The sequence below is a fragment of the Gigantopelta aegis genome, chromosome 5 (assembly GCF_016097555.1).
Source record: "Gigantopelta aegis isolate Gae_Host chromosome 5, Gae_host_genome, whole genome shotgun sequence".
In the NCBI taxonomy this organism is placed as follows: Eukaryota; Metazoa; Mollusca; class Gastropoda; order Neomphalida; family Peltospiridae; genus Gigantopelta; species Gigantopelta aegis.
The window spans coordinates 1,113,675-1,135,448 of NC_054703.1; the positions used below are offsets into that span (position 1 = coordinate 1,113,675).

General features: G+C 39.8%; 1 protein-coding gene across 2 annotated transcripts in view; it reads right to left on the bottom strand.

Moving 5' to 3' along the window:
- Nucleotides 1-21,774, bottom strand: part of LOC121373307 (G patch domain-containing protein 4-like) — a 33,349-nt gene that overhangs the window by 522 nt on the left and 11,053 nt on the right. Inside the window, exons 4-8 of one of the 2 annotated variants that reach the window (XM_041499862.1) lie at nt 13,510-13,584; nt 11,210-11,298; nt 10,460-10,510; nt 7,984-8,806; nt 3,572-3,647 (exon numbers count right to left, since the gene is read on the bottom strand). In XM_041499862.1, coding sequence (XP_041355796.1) covers nt 3,572-3,647; nt 7,984-8,806; nt 10,460-10,510; nt 11,210-11,298; nt 13,510-13,584 — 1,114 coding nt within the window. Of the gene's footprint in view, nt 1-3,536; nt 3,648-7,983; nt 8,807-10,459; nt 10,511-11,209; nt 11,299-13,509; nt 13,585-21,774 lie in introns of both variants that reach the window. The other variant, XM_041499863.1, reaches the window with a different exon arrangement.

Below are 21,774 nucleotides of genomic sequence, written 5' to 3' on the forward strand. Positions count from 1 at the left end.
CGTACACCAATGTTGTTCTGTTCATTACACCAGATTTCACACCGTAGCCCAGTGCTTGCTTGATGCACGGTCGGTTTGGGATCGATTCCCGTCGGTGGGCCCATTGGGCTATTTCTCGCTCCAGCCAGTGCACCACGACTGGTACATCAAAAGCCGTGGTATGTGCTATCCTGTCTATGGGATGGTGCATATAAAAGATGCCAATCGAAAAGAGTAGCCCATGAAGTGGCGACAGTGGGTTTCCTCCTTCAATATCTGTGTGGTCCGTAACCATATGTCTGACGCCATATAACTGTAAATAAAATGTGTCGAGTGCGTCATTAAATAAAACATTTCCTTCCTTCCTTCCTCCCTCCCGACATAGCAAATTAGGAACAAACGTGCAACCAACGTGTAAAAAACACCTCTTTACAACATTACATAATCACAGATGTTGTGGTATGTTGGCAGTACACACAGCCATTTGGCATCCGAAAGTGTCACATGATGTGCGAATTACCGATGTCGGCTAACTCTGTAGACGTGTATTGCTTTTGAACATAAGCCTTTAGTCATTCAATTAAAGGATTAACTTGGAACAATCAAGTCTACTAGTTTTATGACATTTTGTAAACGAAGTAGGTACCAATCGATTAGATTGACTGTGAATACGCTTTGATTAATAATAATATACTAAGTATTTAATGATCGTCTGTGATCCATCCCTGTCGGTGGGACCATTGGGCTATTTCTCATTCCAGCCAGTGCACCATTACTGGTATATTAAATGCCTTGGTATGTGTTATTCTATCTGTGGAATGGTGCATATAAATGATCACTTGCTACTATTGACACTCAATAGCCTATGATTAATAAATCGATACAACAACAATTTCGATATAATGACAAAGTGACCCAGGGACGAACGTGGTCTTTGTAACGAAGTCTGACTGTACTGCAAACTGCTAAAGCAATACATGTCCCAGGCACAACAAATTTTCATAAACTCCTAAATTCATTAGCCATAACTCTATTAAAAATGAATAAATCATCAAGAAAGTCAAATGCAATCTGTAACAGTACATGATAAAGCTATACAAAACACTTCTCAAAGCATTGTGAAGAAACCCATCTGGAAAACTATATTGTGAGACGGAAAACTATATGTGGGACGGATGTGACGATGGAGATGAAACCAATAGTCCCCTCCATATGGATCAGTAATGGACTAATAATCAACAGTACTTCAAGGACTTTTTATGTAAAACAAAGAGAAAAGTCTATTTCCCTAAAACATTAAGCAATTTATCATGGACATACTGGAATGAGATGTATGCCCATTCGTTTTCAATTTAAGATATTGAGGTGTTTTGACACAGGCATGTGTGCAAGATATATTACTGATATTGTTATTTATTAAAATAAGTTGACACATACAGTTGGAAAGATGATTTATGACACCCCCCCCCACCAAAAAAAAACCCCCCAACAACAACACCCCACCAACAAAACAAAAGCCTTAAAATACTTAATATTTTGTGGGAAGTATACTTTAAGAACTAGGGTTAAAGTCGACACAAACAGTTCAGGGTTTCTGCCAGGGGGTAAGAAGTGGGTAAATTATACACCCTAAACTACTTGATATTAATGTATTCAGTATTCAGTTGTCAATATTTAGAAAGATTATAGTATAAGAACTGCTGTTTAAAAAAATTGTCAAAGAACATGAAAATTAATGCAGTCTGCAATTTCAAAAGATTTCAAATCTGTAACCACCTAGATGGAGCACTTGTGATCCATTCTGTTTTAATTATTTTTTGGCAGAAAGCCTGCAGATGGAAACACGATTGTGTCAACAAAAAAAAACCCACACACCTTAAAATGATTAATTTTTTTGTGGGAAATATACTTTAAGAACTAGGGTTAATATTAATCACATTTCTGAATTTGTTCAATTCAAAGAAAGAAGTGTTTTATTTAACGACGCACTCAACACATTTTATTTACGGTTATATGGCGTCAGACATATGGTTAAGGACCACACAGATTTTGAGAGGAAACCCGCTGTCGCCACTACATGGGCTACTCTTCCGATTGGCAGCAAGGGATCTTTTATTTGCGCTTCCCACAGGCAGGATAGCACAAACCATGGCCTTTGTTGAACCAGTTATGGATCACTGGTCAGTGCAAGTGGTTTACACCTACCCATTGAGCCTTGCGGAGCATTCACTCAGGGTTTGGAGTCGGTATCTGGATTAAAAATCCCATGCCTTGACTGGGATCCGAACCCAGTACCTACCAGCCTGTAGACCGATGGCCTGCCACGATGCCACCGAGACCGGTTTGTTCAATTCAAATGCTGATAAATGTTTATGAAAACCACAAAATTTAAGTTTTTACAAAAGTCTTAAATATTTTGTACTTTTTGACTATTTTTCTGAAGATTTTCAACACACTGAAATGTCATTTGTGTACTTGTCCAATGGTACTAGAATTTTTAACATTTACAATTTTTTTTTATAAAGAATGCTTCTTTAAACATAAACCTAAAATAAACTTTTTTTTCTCTTTTGAAGGTCCATTCAGAATATAACTTTTTTGGTCTTTGAAAACTGCAATTCACAGCAAACATTTGTACAGAAAACAGTGTTGTACAACTACAACAGTTAAAACACATTGTTACCAATGGGACTATTTACTTCTAATTCAGATTATATTAAATGGCTTAATTCCTAAATTAACATGGACATTTCTGCCAGAAAATAATTTGAGGGTACGTAATAATTTTATAAAAGAGACCATAAGTGCCCCATCTATATTCCGTCCCACAGCGAACGCCTTTCTTCATACTATGAAATTTACTACAAGTTATTTTATTTCTGACCCGACTGAGTACTAATCTGCACACAAAAACAGTATTTTTTTTGTTATTTCCAAAAACACTTTTACTTTTCTTCTTAGTCAAACCAAACTGAAATTATTTACAAATTTTTTTTTTTTGTAGGAGGATAGGATGGGTGCAATCTAATTCAAATTATTACATTCATTAAACCAATCAAAAATTTACTTGCAAAATCATGCCAGTGATTTTAAAAGAATTTAAAAACATTCAGGATTATGCCGAGGGAATACAAAATGATTCGGATGAATTATGAAGCATGCCAGAAACTAATTGCAATATAAAATTAGTTTCAAGACGAAACAAAAAACACTGATGGTATAGCCATAAAATCTGTTTATATTAGTATACAATCCAGTGTTTATTACTGCACTTTTCCCCATGTTTTTTCAATGTTGAAATAGACCAACAAGTTTGCCTATTACATAAATAGTCTCGCCTGATATTTTTTGAATTTGTATGCTCCCGAATAACGCTATAAAAGGCGAAGTGTAATTGATCAATATTTAAATTGTTATTTATAGATGAAATGTCACCTGGACATGGGAGTCCACACAATGCTGTTAGATCTACTGGTAGACCAGTAGAGCTAATTTTAATCAGATTGGGATAGGTGGTTATGGGTTTGAAATCACTTCACCAGTCGCAAACATCTTACGGTGACATCAAATCGAGGACAGTGTCTTTAATTACCAGACGAATCTTGTCTACACAACGGATCAGGTTTTACTGTATCGGGGCTGCCTGTGTCCTGTTCTTGCTTGCTTTCCTAAAAAATACATTAAAGGGACATTCCTGAGTTTGCTGCATTGTAAAATGTTTCAGACTAATAAAATATTTCTACGATTACGCTTACATATTAAATATATTTTCTTGCTTAGGATATCAATGTCTGTATATTCAATGTGTTTCTGGTCGTCTTAATATTTGTAAGAAGCCCAAAGTGAATTTTGTCTTCAAATAATTTTGTACGTACGAAAACAATATTTTAGGAAATAAAATGAAATTTATGCTAGTACAAATATTAGATCGATCAGAAACATGTTTAATATACAGCCACTAATATGTTATGCAGGAAAATATATTTGATATGTAATTACAATCATTAAAAAGTCTCTGTTAGTCGATAATATACTGATGGAAAGAAATAAGGAAACACATCGAATTGTAGACCAAATTTAATTCACTACTAGTGTAGTAATGTCTGTATTTCATACCAAGTTGTAATGTGGGATTGAATGTCTGTAGTGTTGAATGTGCTGCCTATATGCTTCCAGTCAACTTCTAACAATATGAATTGATTTTTGATGCAGTCATTTTTTCTTGTTGTTAGCTGTGTGATCCTTTATTTCCTTCCATCAGTATATCTTACAAATTGTAGAAAACTCAGGAATGTCCCTTTATAAGGACTCCACCACACAAAAGATCAACATACTACTACTTGCATTCCTAACACAGGGAGATGGCAAAATGTAGCCCAGTGGTAAAACGCTATGCTTGGTGGACGGTTGGTTTGGGATCGATTCCTGTCGGTGGGCCCTAGTTCTCGTTTCAGCTAGTTCATCACAACTGGTATATCAAAGAATGTGGTATGTGCTATCCTGTCTGTGGGATAGTGCATATATAAAATCCCTTGCTACTAATTGAAAAAATTTGCAGATTTCCTCTCTAAGACTAAATGTCAAAATTACCAAATGTTTGAATCCATTAGCCGATGATTTATAATCAATTTGCTCTAGTGGTGTTGTTAAACAAACAAAACCTGCCTATCCCCTTACACACAAGAAAATGGAAGCCCGTATGTCTATAAAATTAGTTATTAGCAAACAAGGGAGAGATTTTATGTAAATCAAATTAACTTGGTCAACAGTGAAAGACACAATATGTATTTCTACTAAAATATTATAATATTAGATCGATCAGAAACATGTTTAATATACAGCCACTAATATGTTATGCAGGAAAATATATTTGATATGTAATTACAATCATTAAAAAGTCTCTGTTAGTCGATAATATACTGATGGAAAGAAATAAGGATTGTAGACCAAATTTAATTCACTACTAGTGTAGTAATGTCTGTATTTCATACCAAGTTGTAATGTGGGATTGAATGTCTGTAGTGTTGAATGTGCTGCCTATATGCTTCCAGTCAACTTCTAACAATATGAATTGACAACTTTTAATAAAATTAGAATCGAAGGAAACAAATTGCCTTTGCACCACTTCAGCGATATTAATACAGATTAACTATTGAAAACCCCACAGCTTTCTGGACATGTAGGTTTGTATTGTTTAGTAGCACAACAGCAGTATCCAGATTTAGGGGACAAGTTCTACGTTGTGTTTGACCATTTTGAAATGTGAATGCTGATTTTACTGAATATTGTAAATTAAAAGTTTAACTATAAATAATAAGATTATGCAGGGCTGAAAATTAGCAGTCGCCCGGTCGCCCTTTATTGGCTATGGGCGACTAGGAATTTTACAAATTTAATTCATTAGGTGACCATTGATATTAGGGTCCGGCGAGTATGGTACCAGTTAAAAAAAACCCAAAGACACTGAAACTGAATCGAATGTGACAAAACACATCGTGTCTATGTTGAATCCATGACATTTCGCCCCAAGGCACTTCGCCCCATGTACCAGTTCGCCCTCAACTGTTTGCCTGTTCACCCCCAACTATTTGTCAGTTCGCCCCAAGCTTTTCAGTCAGTTCGCCCTCAAATCCCAATTATTTGTTACTTCTGTTGGTCAACATCGCAGAACATTTTTGGTGACCGCTGATGTTGTATTTTGTTGTATTTGTCCGCAGAAAAACCCAGTGCCAGCAGTATATTACCATTAGTAGATTTAAATTACCAGGATGTGTACCACCTCCTTATCGTGTGACCGGCCATGGGTTTCGGTTTTAATACGACAGGTGCTCTTTGAATACACCTGAAAAAGGCTGTTTACCATTCAGGTATGAAGAACCTGCGACATGGCACACCTGACTGAGAATTAAGCATTGCTGACATTCATAATAAATCTGTTTATTCTGGATTCTTACGAAAGAAAAATTCCCCGTGATCTAAAAATGTCAATCATACTTGCATCAAAATTTACGACTGCCAAACCACTCATATATAAAAAATAATATCTAAACACAAAGATGGGTCCAGACCACACATTCACATCGACAATGGTAACTTTATGGGGGCGAACTGGTACCTTTGTGGAAGCGAACTGTTATGCACGTGGGGGCGAACTGACATCCTATTTGGGGGCGAACTGGCTTGGTGGAAAAGCGTCTGGTACCCGGCACGAACTACAACAGCTGAAGACATAGAACATGCTCTATATTTTAACAGCTCAAAATGTATTGAAGACATTGCATGTATTTTTAAAGTTAGAATACTCCAAAAGCAATCTAATTAAAATTAGCTCCACTATTACATGTGGATCTAACACCAGCCAGTTGGAGCTCATATCCACCAATCAAAACCTTACTTGCAGAATCATGCCAGTGATTTAAAAATAATTTGAAAACATTCCGAATTATCCTGAGGGTATACATGTTTCGTGTGAATTACTGTCTTAAAACATGTTTTATTTTATAAAATAAATAATTTGTAATATAAAACTGAAGACTAATTTAGTTTTTAGTTTTTTTAATAAATAAATAATTTGTAATGTAAAATTGAAGATTGATAACCCATCCCGTACGTATTGGTATGGTTCGCTGGACTGCAGCCACTAAAATAGACTCGCCCGATATTTTTAGAATTTGTATGCTCCCAAATAAAAGGCGAAGTGTGAATGGTCAATATTTAAATTATTATTTACAGAAGTTACTTGGACATTGGAGACTACGCAGTGTTGTTAGCAATCTGATTAAAATTAGTTCTACTGATCTAAATAAGGCATTCGTAATTCACATGAAACATGTCGTATACCCTCAGATTAATTCGGAATGTTTTTTTAATTATTTTTAAATCACTGGCATGATTCTGCAAGTAAGGTTTTGATTGGTGGACATGAGCTCCAACTGGATGCTGTTAGATCCACATGTAAGGGTGGAGCTAATTTTAAAATGCAGAATTTTAAAAAAGAGAGAAATTGTAATAAACACATACATGTACATGTAATGTGCCGATATTTGACTGCAACTTGGCAAAACATGTTTGGTCTGGTTTTAACTTTACTTTATTATATAGTTTTGTTTAACAACACCACTGGAGCACATTGACTAAGTAATTAATCATCGACTATTGGATGTCAGACATTTGGTAGTCATAGTCATCAGAGGAAACCCGCTACATTTTCCTAATGCAGCAAGGGATCTTTTATGTGCACCTTCCCACAGATAGGAAAGCATATACCACGGCCGCTGACCAATTGTGGTGCACTGGTTGGAATGAGAAAAAAACCCAATCAGTTGAACGGATCCACCGAGGTGGTTCGATCCTGCGATGCAAGCACCTCAGGCGAGAGCTCAACCAACTGAGCTAAATCCCGCTTTATTTTATTAAATATAAAAGTTAACCTAAGTTTGCACACCCTCATTTCAGTCTGTGAAAATGAACACTAAATGTGGTTGATCTACAAACCCGTAACACATCTAGATAAAGTTACAATAGGAAGGAAGGAGATGTTTTATTTAACGACGCACTCAACACATTTTATTTACAGTTATATGGCGTCGGACATATGGTTAAGGACACACAGATATTGAGGGAGGAAACCCGCTGTCGTCACTTCATGGGCTACACTTTTCGATTAGCAGCAAGGGATCTTTTATATGCACCATCCCATAGACAGGATAGCACATACCACGGCCTTTGATGTACCAGTTGTGGTGCACTGGCTGGAGCGAGAAATAGCCCAATGGGCCCACCGATGGGGATCGATCCCAAACCGACCGCGCATCAAGCAAGCACTTTACCACAGGGCTAAGTCTCGCCCCAGAATGAATGAATGAATGAATGAATGAATGAATGAATGAACGAACGAACGAATGTACGTATGTTTAATGACACCCCAGCACAAACATACACATCGGCTTTTGGGTGTCAAACAAAGATAAGTGTATTGATACCTGCAGGACTGTTCACCGTTACCTTTTTAGTCTTGGTTTTCTTCTTCTTTCTACTTGCCGCGGCATCTTCCGTCACAGCCGAGAAATCACTCTGTTCTAATTCACCCGCGTGTCTTCGTTTATGCTTTTTGGATTTCTTCACAGGCTTATCAGCACGACTTTCTTCACATTGTGGAAAACCTGCTTCTTTAGCAACCGGTTCTAAACTTTCAACTTTAGTCTTTCTGTCCTCGTCTTTTCTATGCCCTCTAATTTTCTCCTTTTCTTTTACACTGGTTAAGTCAGCACTGTTTACATTAGTTTCACAAGTTGTCACACCATTGTGATTTTCATTACCTTCTGTTTGACAGTGTGCATGTTTAAGTTTTTTCTTTTTCTCTTTTTTTCTCTTCTTCACATCTTTGTGTACATCATTCAAACACTCTTCACTACGTTTAGGTGCACTTAAATCATCTACAGTTTTATTAGAACTATGCTGTGTTATCAATTTGTTTGTCCTAGATTTTAACGACTGGTTAGTCCTTTCACATGATTTGTCACTTTTGGTGATTTCCTCCTTTTTCGAAAGCATCTCGGCTTCCTCAGAGGATGTTTTTTCAGTTTGTTTATGATCCTTCTTATCTACACAATTCAGATTCTCCTTGATTTTTTTATCTTTCCGTCTTTCTTTCTTGTTCTTTTTCCTTATCTTCTTGCTACCACCATGGCAACCATCGTGGTTTGATTTCTCAGCCACTGTGCGCTCATTTTCAAGAGTTTCTCCTGCTAATGAAGACAGATTTTTCTGTTCTTGCTCTTCAATTCTTTTCAGTTTTCCATTAAGCTTGTGTCCAAACCGTGCCGCTCTGAAATAAATATTTTTTAAAATGGTTAATCAATGTAAATACTGGCAATTTTTCATCAGCACTGGCTAGAATGAGAAATAGCCCAATGGTTCCACCGATGGGGATCAATCCTGGACCGACCACGCATCAAGCAAACACCTTCCCACTGGGCTATGTCCCACCCACAACAAAAAAGAAATCACAAAACAAATTTTCATATCTCCTTAGTTGAAGGGCCCATAACTCTGTCAAAAATTAGTAACTCACCAGGAAAGTCAAACTTGATCTGCAACAGTACATGGTAAAGCTATACACAAAATTTCGAGCATCTCGAGGCATTGTAAACAAAACATCCGGGAAAAACTATATGTTGGACAGACAAGACAGACGGAAGTGGAAACCTATTCTTGAGATAGCCAATATAGGTTGTACTATACCATATAAAATCCCATAGGTGACCATGTTAACATTTGTGTTTAAAAACACTATATGCCATATATCAACCAAACTATGACCCATAAATGTCAGTACTACAACCCCTACCTCAAAGTATTCACTGAAGAAAATGGTACCTTTCATGGCTCATTTTCGGTATAACCAGCTGTTTCTACAACACCCCTAGTTTCGCACAAAATTTGAGTACTTTTTTTTACAGGTACCCAATACATGTTTCAAGCACAAGGCTACTTGATACAGTGGTACTAGATGAAATAAAATTGCATACATTTCTAGCCCAGATGAAACTTTTTTTTTTTTACAAAGTCATTTGGTTTAGTGCTACCTTTAAAGGTTGCATAATATCAAAAAAGAGAGTTCCGTGTCAAAGTTCGAGATGCACCGTCAAATATTTACGATGTAAAAGCAGCTGTGGGTGTGATTGGCAGTAATATGTGACATTTGATTATTTGTGCAAATACTATTATCCATTGACAATAAATAAATACACTTATTTGTTATACAGTTTTATGCAGTATATACCAGAGGTTGAAACTTATGTGGGGTACCCCCAAAAATGGAACTGCAATTTTCAGCAAAAATGACTGTTTCTATTAGAAACATTAATTAAATCTCTTAAATGGTATGTGACCCCCACCCCCCTCATTTTCCTGCAGGTAGATTAGATGTGGGTGCCACACGTTTTATTGCTGTACTTCCTAGGTGTGTTGATACGCTGCTTATATCAGTTTTATTAGTAAATGTTAAGATTTTCGGCAATGGGAATTGATTTGGTCTATTAGAACCTTAAAGTGACATTCCTGAGTTTGCTTCAATTTTTAAGATCTTATCGACTAACAGAGACATTTTAACGATTGTAATTACATATCAAATATATTTTTCTGCATAAAATATTAGTGGCTATATATTAAATGTGTCTCTGGTCATTCTAATATTTGTACTACATTAAATTTCATTTTATTTCCTAAAATAAAAATCTTTCGTACGTACGAAATTATTTGAAAACAAAATCCAGTTTGGGCTTCTTACAAATATTAAGACGACCAGAAACACATTAAATATACAGACACTGATATTGTAAACAAGAAAACATATTTAACATGTAAGTTTAATTGTAGAAATATTTTATTAGTCGGAAACATCTTATAATGCAGAAAACTCGGGAATGTCCCTTTAAGAGAAGGGGGTGCAAGGGAGACAACTACTGTTTAATCTTACTTGTGAGCTGTTCTTCCTCCACACAACTGGAACACTTGTTCCTCGGACGGCCTGTAACATAACATATAACATAAGATATATCAGATAAGGTATAACTCAATAACAACAGCTTATTGTTCTTGTTTAACAACACCACAGAGGACTTTGATTTATTAATTGATCGGCTAGTGGATGTCAAACATTTGTTAATTCTGACACATAGTCTTAGAGAGGAAACCTGGTACTTTTTCCCATTAGTAGCAAGGGATTTTTCATATGCACCATCCCACAGACAGGAGAGCATATACCACAGCCTTTAATATACTAGAGAAATAACCCAATGGGCCACTGCTTTAACACAGGGAAATAGGAAGGAAGAAATGTTTTATTTAACAATGCACTCAACACATTTTATTTAAGGTTATATGGCATCAGACATATGGTTAAGGACCACAGAGATATAGAGAGAAAACCAGCTGTCGCCACTTTATGGGCTACTCTTTTCGATTAGCAGCAAGGGATCTTTTATATACACCATCCCACAGACAGGGTAGTACACACCACAGCCTTTGATATACCAGTCGTGGTGCACTGGGTGGAACAAGAAATAGCCCAATGGGGACACCGACGGGGATCGATCCCACACCGACCGCGCATCGAGTGAGTGCTTTACCAGTGGGCTACGTCCCGTCCCAAATTGTAAACCAATATGCTGCTATAAATACAAACATAACTATTGTACATATAATCAAATATTCAAATTTTATTTACCTATTTCTGTCCCACTCTTCTTCGGAGTCATGTTCTGCATCGTCATTTGTCGGCATTATTTCCTCCTTATTGTCCAGAAGAGTTCCACCCTACAGAGAATGAACAAATCTTTTGTTAACGACACACTCAACACATTTTCGGACACTATATGACGTCCGACACATCAGGGGATCAAAAATCCCATCGCCCGACGCCATGTCGGGCTAGTAATTATGTTACCTGCATATGCCCGATAACAAATGATTAATGTAACACCTAAAACATATTTTCATTTTTTTTTTTTACAAATCTCACTAAATCCTTTGGAAAGAGTTCCAATCATTTGAGCATTTATATAGCTCTAAGGAGAACTACGGTAACCCTAAACCTAAATGCTGTAACGATCCAAACTCTTGACAATGCATTAACACACTAAAACGGAAATTGTGTTGCAAAGTTATTCCCCTTTTACTATCGACTGAGATCGGTAATTTCCGTCACTGAACATTTGATGATCTTCAAACTTTTACAGCTTATATAAAAATAAAGTATGCATGCCTTGTGTGCGCAATCAAAATGTTTAATCATTGCAAACATAGTATATGAGGTGGCATACATTTTAAAATTGTCATGTTAAAATTAAATTAGACGTTAAGGCGGTTCCGGAATCTGCTCTTTCGATTCTTTGCAAATGAACGGGGACATAAACCAAGTGCTACTAAAGAGTTTATAATTTTCGAGTTCACTGGAACAAAGCATAAATATTATGAACTGTATTCTTATAAAAACTGTAAGATATTTTACTTTAGATGTAATAAGCTTTGTAGCAGAGTTTAATGTTTTTCAGGACTTTGCAAATGTAAATATACGTCCGTGTAAACTTAACGTCTAAGGTGCAGTTAGATTTCTTTAGCCCTACGTCATAATCGTGACAAGTTAGATTCCATTATCCCTATGCCATAATCATGATGGTGCGTTCTAAGCATACATGAATATATTCTGCTTTATTAATAGTTTTTAATAAATAAATTATGTTCAATAAATAAAAAATACAAGGCTGTAATCGATGTATGACAACACCCTCTTCCTCCTCCCTGCTGTTACTTACTAAGCCTGAAATATTTAAAAACATTTGCAGAGTAATAGAGCACATGTTTACTTTGATCCCAGCTAAGGCTGTTTGCGTGAGACTTTTCTCAGCTATAAACAGGGTAAAAACAACCCAGAGCAGTGTTTTGGGGCAGATAGTGTTAAATAATATACTCACAATAATGACACATAGGCCAAAATCCCTAAAAGATTTTGAACCAATGCCAGCCATAAAAGAATGGCTCACACGTGGTAAAGGGTTCTCGCCACATCCACAGCCATACAACAAGTGGTCAATAAGACATACATAGACACAATAATTATATTTAGATGAACAAATGAATAGTTTAAGTCAACAAATGGACACTATTTAAAACATAAAGTTTAAATCAACAAGTAGAGAAGACAGACAAAAGTACAATAAACAGTGGATACTACTGAACAGACATATAAATTTAGTACTTTCTGGGTAAGTGATGTAACCTATTGCCAAAATTCTTTATTTGTTCAATTAAACCAATTACTTTCAAGATTATTATATTATTGATCACTGTATTAAAGTAAGAACAGTAACAGAATTGGTTACCTTAAGAAATATGGGCAAGTGGAAAAATATAGGGGGCAAGTGAATATCTGATTGGCAAGTAATGTTTTTGAAATTTTTTGAACTCCTGCACATGTGTAAGGACCACACAAAATAATGAGAGATAACCCACTATCAGTGTAGGAGCGGATGCAGGATTTCTGAAAGGAGGGGGGTGGGGGTGGGGGGTGGGGGATGGGGTGGAATGTCCAAATGTGATGACTGATCTCTCCTTTTAGACAGAACAGTTACTATAATCATGTTTCCCCTTAAAGGTTATGGTCAGTTTTCAAAAAGGGTGTGTGTGTCCGGACCCCTGGATCCGCTACTGCAGTGTTCGTCAACTCAGGTGAGTGATCACTCTCACTCACCTGGAAATGTTTTTAGGCGAGCTAAAAATTGATTGCTTTACAATAAACTATTAAATTGATTTTTATTTATAACTTCATGAGATTACTTTCCTGGTATCAGTTTGATTCTGCTCCTGGCAAACACTGCCCTACCATGTTAGTGGGTTACTATTTTACAGTAACATGACATTTTAATGTTTCATTTTGAACTTAAAAACTAGGCTATGGAAGTGAGCTATTATTACCCCCCCCCACCAAAAAAAAAAGAAAAGAAATCCACCCTTCCATACCAAACATACCTTAACAAAATTCCCATACAGAACATCTTTGGATGTTTTCTTTTCTTCTTGTGACTTTGTTACAGTGACGCCATCCTAAAATATAAACATAAAATTTAAAAACATTGCATTTTAACACTTTGTGACTTTGTTACAGTGACGCCATCCTAAAATATAAACATAAACTTTAAAAACATTGCCTTTTAACACTTTGTGACTTTGTTACAGTGACGCCATCCTAAAATATAAACATAAAATTTAAAAACATTGCCTTTTAACACTTTGTGACTTTGTTACAGTGACGCCATCCTAAAATATAAACATAAAATTTAAAAACATTGCCTTTTAACACTTTGTGACTTTGTTACAGTGACGCCATCCTAAAATATAAACATAAACTTTAAAAACATTGCCTTTTAACACTTTGTGACTTTGTTACAGTGACGCCATCCTAAAATATAAACATAAACTTTAAAAACATTGCCTTTTAACACTTTGTGACTTTGTTACAGTGACGCCATCCTAAAATATAAACATAAAATTTAAAAACATTGCCTTTTAACACTTTGTGACTTTGTTACAGTGACGCCATCCTAAAATATAAACATAAACTTTAAAAACATTGCCTTTTAACACTTTGTGACTTTGTTACAGTGACGCCATCCTAAAATATAAACATAAACTTTAAAAACATTGCCTTTTAACACTTTGTGACTTTGTTACAGTGACGCCATCCTAAAATATAAACATAAACTTTAAAAACATTGCCTTTTAACACTTTGTTACAGTGACGCCATCCTAAAATATAAACATAAACTTTAAAAACATTGCCTTTTAACACTTTGTGACTTTGTTACAGTGACGCCATCCTAAAATATAAACATAAACTTTAAAAACATTGCCTTTTAACACTTTGTTACAGTGACGCCATCCTAAAATATAAACATAAACTTTAAAAACATTGCCTTTTAACACTTTGTGACTTTAGTGACGCCATCCTAAAATATAAACATAAACTTTAAAAACATTGCCTTTTAACACTTTGTGACTTTGTTACAGTGACGCCATCCTAAAATATAAACATAAACTTTAAAAACATTGCCTTTTAACACTTTGTGACTTTGTTACAGTGACGCCATCCTAAAATATAAACATAAACTTTAAAAACATTGCCTTTTAACACTTTGTGACTTTGGAGAAAACTTGAGTGTTTTCTCTTTTATAGATACATTACCTGTCCTCAAACAAGTGCACCTCCCCCCACGCAAGTGGTCTGGTCCGAACATCCCAACAGCCAATGGGATGGCCTAAATTCTTCTACTGCATACTGCTCTCTAGTTCCGGTCACATGACTGTAACTTCCTTCTTTTTCCATGAGCGCATCGCACGGAGAACAGGAAGCGGGGAGGCCCGGGCGGGATGAATCTTGAGGACAGGTAATGTATCTATAAAAGAGAAAACACTCAAGTTTTCTCCATTTCTATAGACATTACCTGTCCTCAAACAAGTGCAGCATTCAACAGATGGTGGTGGGTGCCGAGATCCGTAGATGCTTGTGATAACTCCCCAACCGGAAAGAGGCTGACTAGTGGAAGAATAAGGCCAACCTTGGTAAACCCTCCTCCTAGGGATGCCCGTCACAGACCAATGCAGGTGATGTTAGTAACAACAACCAGAATGGTGGCATCCGTCAGCAGTGGCAGGTACGGCTCCTAGAACACATGGACCAGGAGGCGGAAGCCACATCTCATGCTGGTTCTGACAGGGTGGGAAGACGTAGCCACCAGGGATGCAGGTGTTAGGTAACCCTCACGTATTGAAGTGTTATAGTTTTTCAATAACAAGCGACAACCTAATGAGGTGCATCCGTCAGAACATTGAACAAAACAAGACCCCCGAATGTTTTCTGTCTAGTACACCAAAGATCTGTTAGTTCAATAACGACAACCAATAACCACATGCAGTGCAGGGTAAAGGTTATCGAGACAAAAGTTCCGGCACTAGTGCGTGAACTGTGCAAAAGAACAAAAGTCTAAGCAATCCTCACCTGTCGATTCGGTGGACATCTCGGTATGCAGCCCAGAATCAGACAGACATCAACGGCGACGAGGACGGCTTGTATTCAACAGAGTCTGTGCAGCAACAACCGGACCCAGATGATGGAACCCCTCAACGTCTTCTGTGGAGACATCCCTCAGATAATAGTTGGCGAAGATGGAGTCCGTCGCCCAGAAACAGCCAGTGATGATGTGCTGAATGGATGTGTTGCAATGCAGGGACATCGTGGCAGCCAAGGCACGGAGTTCATGCGGATTGGAAGCAGACGGAGCAGGTAAACCCTCCTTCTGATAGGCGGTCAGGATAGAAGACCGGATCCAGGTGGCCACCGTGTTCTTGGTAATATCCCTCAACCGACTCTGGTTACAGGAGAGGAAAAGTCTTTTACGATGTTGTCGAAAAGATCTGGTCCTCTCGATGTACTGGTGCAGGGCTCTAACAGGGCACAACGCCAAGTCCTCAACGTCCGCCGGACCAACGATAGAGGAGAGGGCCTGCACAACATACGAGCGAGGCGCTTGGTCTGGTAACTGATTCTTTGCAATAAAGTTCATGAGTAACCCCAAGTTGACTGCACGCCGATCTCGGTGAAAACGTACCAAATCTACATCAAGAGCATGAAGTTCTGAGACACGAGCAGCCGTGGCGAAACCGAGTAAAAACACCGTCTTCCGTGTCAAATCTTGCAGGGAAGAGGACTCGATCGGCTCATAAGGTGCGGTCGATAACGCTCGTAACACCAAATTCAGGTCCCATCTTGGTGGCCGAAACCGGTGTACTTGATCTTCAAGGCGAAACCCTTTGATCATCTTATGGATCTCAGGAATACCCGATAACTTCGTTCCAGTAGTGACATCACGAACAGTAGCGATGACCAAAACGTACCCAGCGATGGTAGACCCCTTCAATCGTAAAGTGGTCCGCAGATACAGCAAAAAATCAGCAAGACGAGGTATCTGGATCGTCTGAGGTTTGAGTTTTTTCCCAACACACCATCGGTGAAAGCAAAGCCATCTGACGTTGTAAGCCGCAGTAGTAGATGATCTGTGCGCTTTCAAAATGGCCGCCGTAGACTGTGAAGAAAAACCTTTCTTCCTCAAACTCTTGGAGATAAAGTCCACGCGTGCAGTTGGAACAACTGCGGACGTGGATGGTATAGTCTTGACGTGGGATGCAGCAACAGATGATCCCAGTCTGGCAGCGGTAAAGGATGTGGATCGGCAAGACGTATTAGATCTGGATACCACATCCTGGATGGCCACATCGGAGCAATGAGCAACAGGCGACAATGGTACAGCTGAAACCTCTGAAGCACCCTTGGAAGGAGGATTGGTGGAGGAAAAGCGTACGCGTCCATCTGTTCCCAGCTGATGGCCAATGCGTCGAGATCCAGAGCTTCGGGATCCGGCACCGGAGACACGTAAACCCTCAACTGATGGTTGAATCGTGTGGCGAAAGATCGATGTTTGGTGTCCAAAGTGTGTCGCACACCCATCGAAATGCTTCCGGATGGAGCATCCACTCCGTCGGCTGTGGAGACGACGGCCGGGACAATGTGTCGGCTAGTACATTGGAAACCCCTGGAATATGACGAGCCCGAAGTTGCAATGGAATTTCGTCGACCAGCTTGTAGAGACGATAAGTGAACTGCAGCAGACTGCTGGAGTGAGTTCCGCCCTGACGATTGATGTAAGCCGCCGCGGTCGTACTGTCTGTGGCCACCATGAGAGAGGCTTCCGTCAACATCTGTCGCCAATGAAGGATAGCGTAGTAGACTGCCAACAACTCTAACAGGTTGATGTGGAGTCCGAGTTCGCCGGGAGACCACAGCCCTGAAGTAGTCTGGTTGCTTAGATGGGCTCCCCAACCTTCCAGTGACGCGTCGACGAATAGGTGATGAGTGGCTATGAAGGCCCGCATAGAGACACCTTCTAAGACGTTCGATCGGAGCTGCCACCACTGCAGGCTGGAGCGTAGATCGTCCGGGAGTGAGATGATCAAGTCCGGATTGTTGAAACGAACAAACGGGTTGAGAAACATCTGCAAGCGCCGCAACTGGAGACGACCTCTGAGTGTCAAATCCTGGGCAGAAGTGAGGAGACCCAGGAGACTCTGCCAACCGCGGAAGGTCATTGGAGCGGTGAGGGCTATGACAATCATGGTCTGGATCTTCTCCCAACGGTCTAAAGGAACTTGAACGAGGCCCAGGTCGGGTCGAAGCCAAGCGCCTATGAACTGTAGAGACTGCGTGGGAGCCAGTCGAGATTTCTCGATGTTGATAATCCAACCCAGCTGCTTGAGAAAGTCCATGATGAAGGCAACATGTGCAGTCAGCCCTGTCTTGCTGTGACACCTCATCAGGCAATCGTCGAGGTATGGGTAAAAGGATATACCTCTGCGATGCAGGAAGCGTGACATCGGAGTCGTGATTCTGGTGAACAGCCATGGCGCTATGGATATCCCAAAGGGCAGGACTGTCCATTCGTAATGCCGACCCTGTAGCACAAACCGCAGGTAGTGATGGAAATCGGCATGCATCGGAACGTGCAGGTAGGCGTCCTTGAGATCTAGCGAGGCAAGCCAATCCCCCGGTCTGATCACGGCTATGATATCTCGCAACGTTAACATCTTGAAGGTCGGAGGAGACAGGTAGTGGTCGTTGAAGACCGCCAAGTTGTGAATCATTCGCAGCTCTGGAGAATCCTTCTTTGGTACGAGAAAGATGTCCGAGTAAAATCCGGGTGTTAAGTGTACTTCCGAAATGCTGCGAACGGCTCCCTTCTCCACCAGCTTGTTGACGGACTCCTGTAGAACCTTGACTTGCGCAACGGAATGCCGCGGTTCTCGAGGTGAAGTGGTCAATGGAGGGATGGCAGACAATTGCAGACGATACCCGGTCTTCAAGATCGACGTGACAAACGGATCTTGGCAAAGTGTCTGCCAGTTTCGCCAATAACGGCGAAGTCGACTTCCGACCATGGATCTTCCGACCGGTGTGGTACACACCGGAAGCGTCAAAACCGAATCGTTGTTCTGGTTCAAAATCAGGGGCGGGCGTAGGTTGAAGCAATCTGAGCAGTCCACGATCTGTTGGCTGGCGTCAACGTCGACCAGGCTTCCCCTGGGTCCGAGCTGGCGGACCGGATGGTCGTCTGACCGGAAACCTTCGAGAAGGTTGACCTCGAAAGGAACCTCTCCAGCGCTTAGATGGTGGTTGTGGTGTGAATGTAGACTTCCGCTTTGTAGATTCCAACGTCGAAATAAGTTGCAACGCTTTGACAGTTGCTGTCGACTGTTGGTCCTTATCATTGGCCTTCACCACCTCAGAAACTTTGCCTGCAAACAGCTTCGTTGCGGACCACGGTTGAGCTAACAGCTCCTTCTTATGCTGGAAATCCAAAGTGGATTTCTTTAAATAAGCCTGGCGACGGTATTGCATTAACATCGAGGACATCGAAGTCACCGAAGACGTCAGGAAAGCTAGCATCTGCGCCGATTGCTGAAACAGCGCGTAGCACCGTGCATCTTTTGCCTGGGTGGCCATCGCCGCAAGGAAAACGTCCAAGTAAGATAACACAAACAAGCAACGTCTCTGGGCAGTATCCATGGCTTGTACTTGTTTGTCCGTCAAATCCACGGTTGACGACTTCCCAAGACGGTGAACATCTTCATCCAAAGACGGAGCTACATCTGTAAAGGTCATGTCAAACACCGGATACATACGGTGACCCCAAGTCGGGAAGGCGACGAAAGACGCTGTGTCTTTAAAAGTGCGGTCTAAATCCGTCGCCACCTCGGATACGAGTGTACCGGCTGCCAAGGAACGGATCACCACATCTTCCGGAGGGACATCAGTCGCTATCATCGGTGTCGGTCCCTTCTTGGACGGCGTTGGTGGATGTGGCAAGGACGGCAACATGTCATAGACTGCCGCCAAGCAATCCCTCATATTCATATGGTCAGGAGATTCAGTCTCATCAATGACGGAAACCGCTGTAGGCGCTGCATCTCCAAAGTCTCGAAGCACTCGAGCACAGGCTAATCGATCCGCCGAAACAGAATTCACTGGTGAACCGGACCGTGGACGGTCCCGTCGAGAACCCTCTGAAGCCTCAATAGAAGGTCTGCGCTGCCGATCCACGAAACCCGTAGGGAGACGTGCAGGTCTTGGGGAACGGCTACGAGCCCGGCTCCGGTCTCGGCTCCGCTGCGCCGAAGATGACTTTGAAGATCGGTGATCCTTGGAGGCCGTGGAACGTCTAACTGATTGAGTCGGCTTGTCAGAGGGCTGCGTAGGAACTGCAGGCCTGTCATCTGAAGTCTTGCGTCCTGGAGCCGCACCCCCCGAAGAGGGGACTTGAACCGGACCTGGCCCCAAACCCGCCGGTTCTGGTAAGGCCGCCATTGATGCCATAGTCTCTTTCAGCATAGTAGGTAACATCGAACGTAATACATCTGCTATGGAGTCCGCAATTGACGGCGAAGATTCCACTTTCTTGGCTCTCGCCGACAGCACCTTCAAGTAAGCCGCGAACTCGACAGTAGACAGGCCCGAACACAGGTCGCATCTCGAAGAGAGGCTACAAGGAACACGGCAACCCGGACATAATTCATGAGGGTCGCCGCCTGCAGTGAACTTCTTACAGCGTAGGCACGCTCGTACCTGTCGCTGAACATTAACATCTGACATGATAATAAGTTTTCAATCTGTGAAAAAGAAAGAAAAGAATCCATGACACAAACACAAAGCCGGTCAACAAAGACGCCATTTTGCAAATGGCGTCCGACACAACAACCGGCAATATAACAACATTTCATGTAATTAACACTTGGCAAGTCAAGCGAAATACGCGAAACATACGAAAGCTAACGAATAAGGTGAAAAAATAAACATTCCACCCAACACAAAGCCAGTCAATACAGACGCCATTTTGCAAATGGCGTCCGACACGACAACCGGCAATATAACAACATTTCATGTAAATAAACGCTTGAAAAGTCAAGCGAATACGCGAAAAGAAACATACGAAAGCTAACGAAGCTAACGAAATTTAAGGTGAAAACATTTCACCCAAACACGAATACAAAACCAAAGGTCTTATAAAAAAAAGTTGACTCCAAACAGAGCCAAACAAAAGACGTCCAGACCCTTTAGCGAAGAGAAAAAGAAGGAAGTTACAGTCATGTGACCGGAACTAGAGAGCAGTATGCAGTAGAAGAATTTAGGCCATCCCATTGGCTGTTGGGATGTTCGGACCAGACCACTTGCGTGGGGGGAGGTGCACTTGTTTGAGGACAGGTAATGTCTATAGAAATGTTACAGTGACGCCATCCTAAAATATAAACATAAAATTTAAAAACATTGCCTTTTAACACTTTGTGACTTTGTTACAGTGACGCCATCCTAAAATATAAACATAAAATTTAAAAACATTGCCTTTTAACACTTTGTGACTTTGTTACAGTGACGCCATCCTAAAATATAAACATAAAATTTAAAAACATTGCCTTTTAACACTTTGTGACTTTGTTACAGTGACGCCATCCTAAAATATAAACATAAACTTTAAAAACATTGCCTTTTAACACTTTGTGACTTTGTTACAGTGACGCCATCCTAAAATATAAACATAAAATTTAAAAACATTGCCTTTTAACAATTTTACCAATATCTGTAACTTTTTAATAATTTTAATAAAATCTGAAACATATTTATAAATAAAATACAAACACAATCATATTTTACTTTTAATTATTTTGAGGTGCTAGAACAATGCTCAACAATACAATACAAACAATGTCATCTTATGTGACATTTTCCAACGTAATTTTTATGTGCATCAAGAAATTAACAAACTCTCCTTGCAATGGCTGGACCAATGGGATGCCTTTAAACTGTAATCATAATGAATGCAGGGGCATAGCCAGATTTTTTTTATAGCATTATGCACGCCGCTTTATTGGGGAAATTTAATTACTGAAAAAAGGAACAGGATATTTTATAGAACAATTACAGACAGCCTCGACCTATTCCCGGATTTTTTTTGCATTACACATGTGCATACTGTGCCAATCTAATTAAAATTAGCTCCACTATTACATGTGGATCTAACACCAGCCAGTTGGAGCTCATGTTCACCAATCAAAACCTTACTTGCAGAATCATGCCAGTGATTTAAAAATAATTTGAAAACATTCCGAATTATCCTGAGGGTATACGACGTTTCG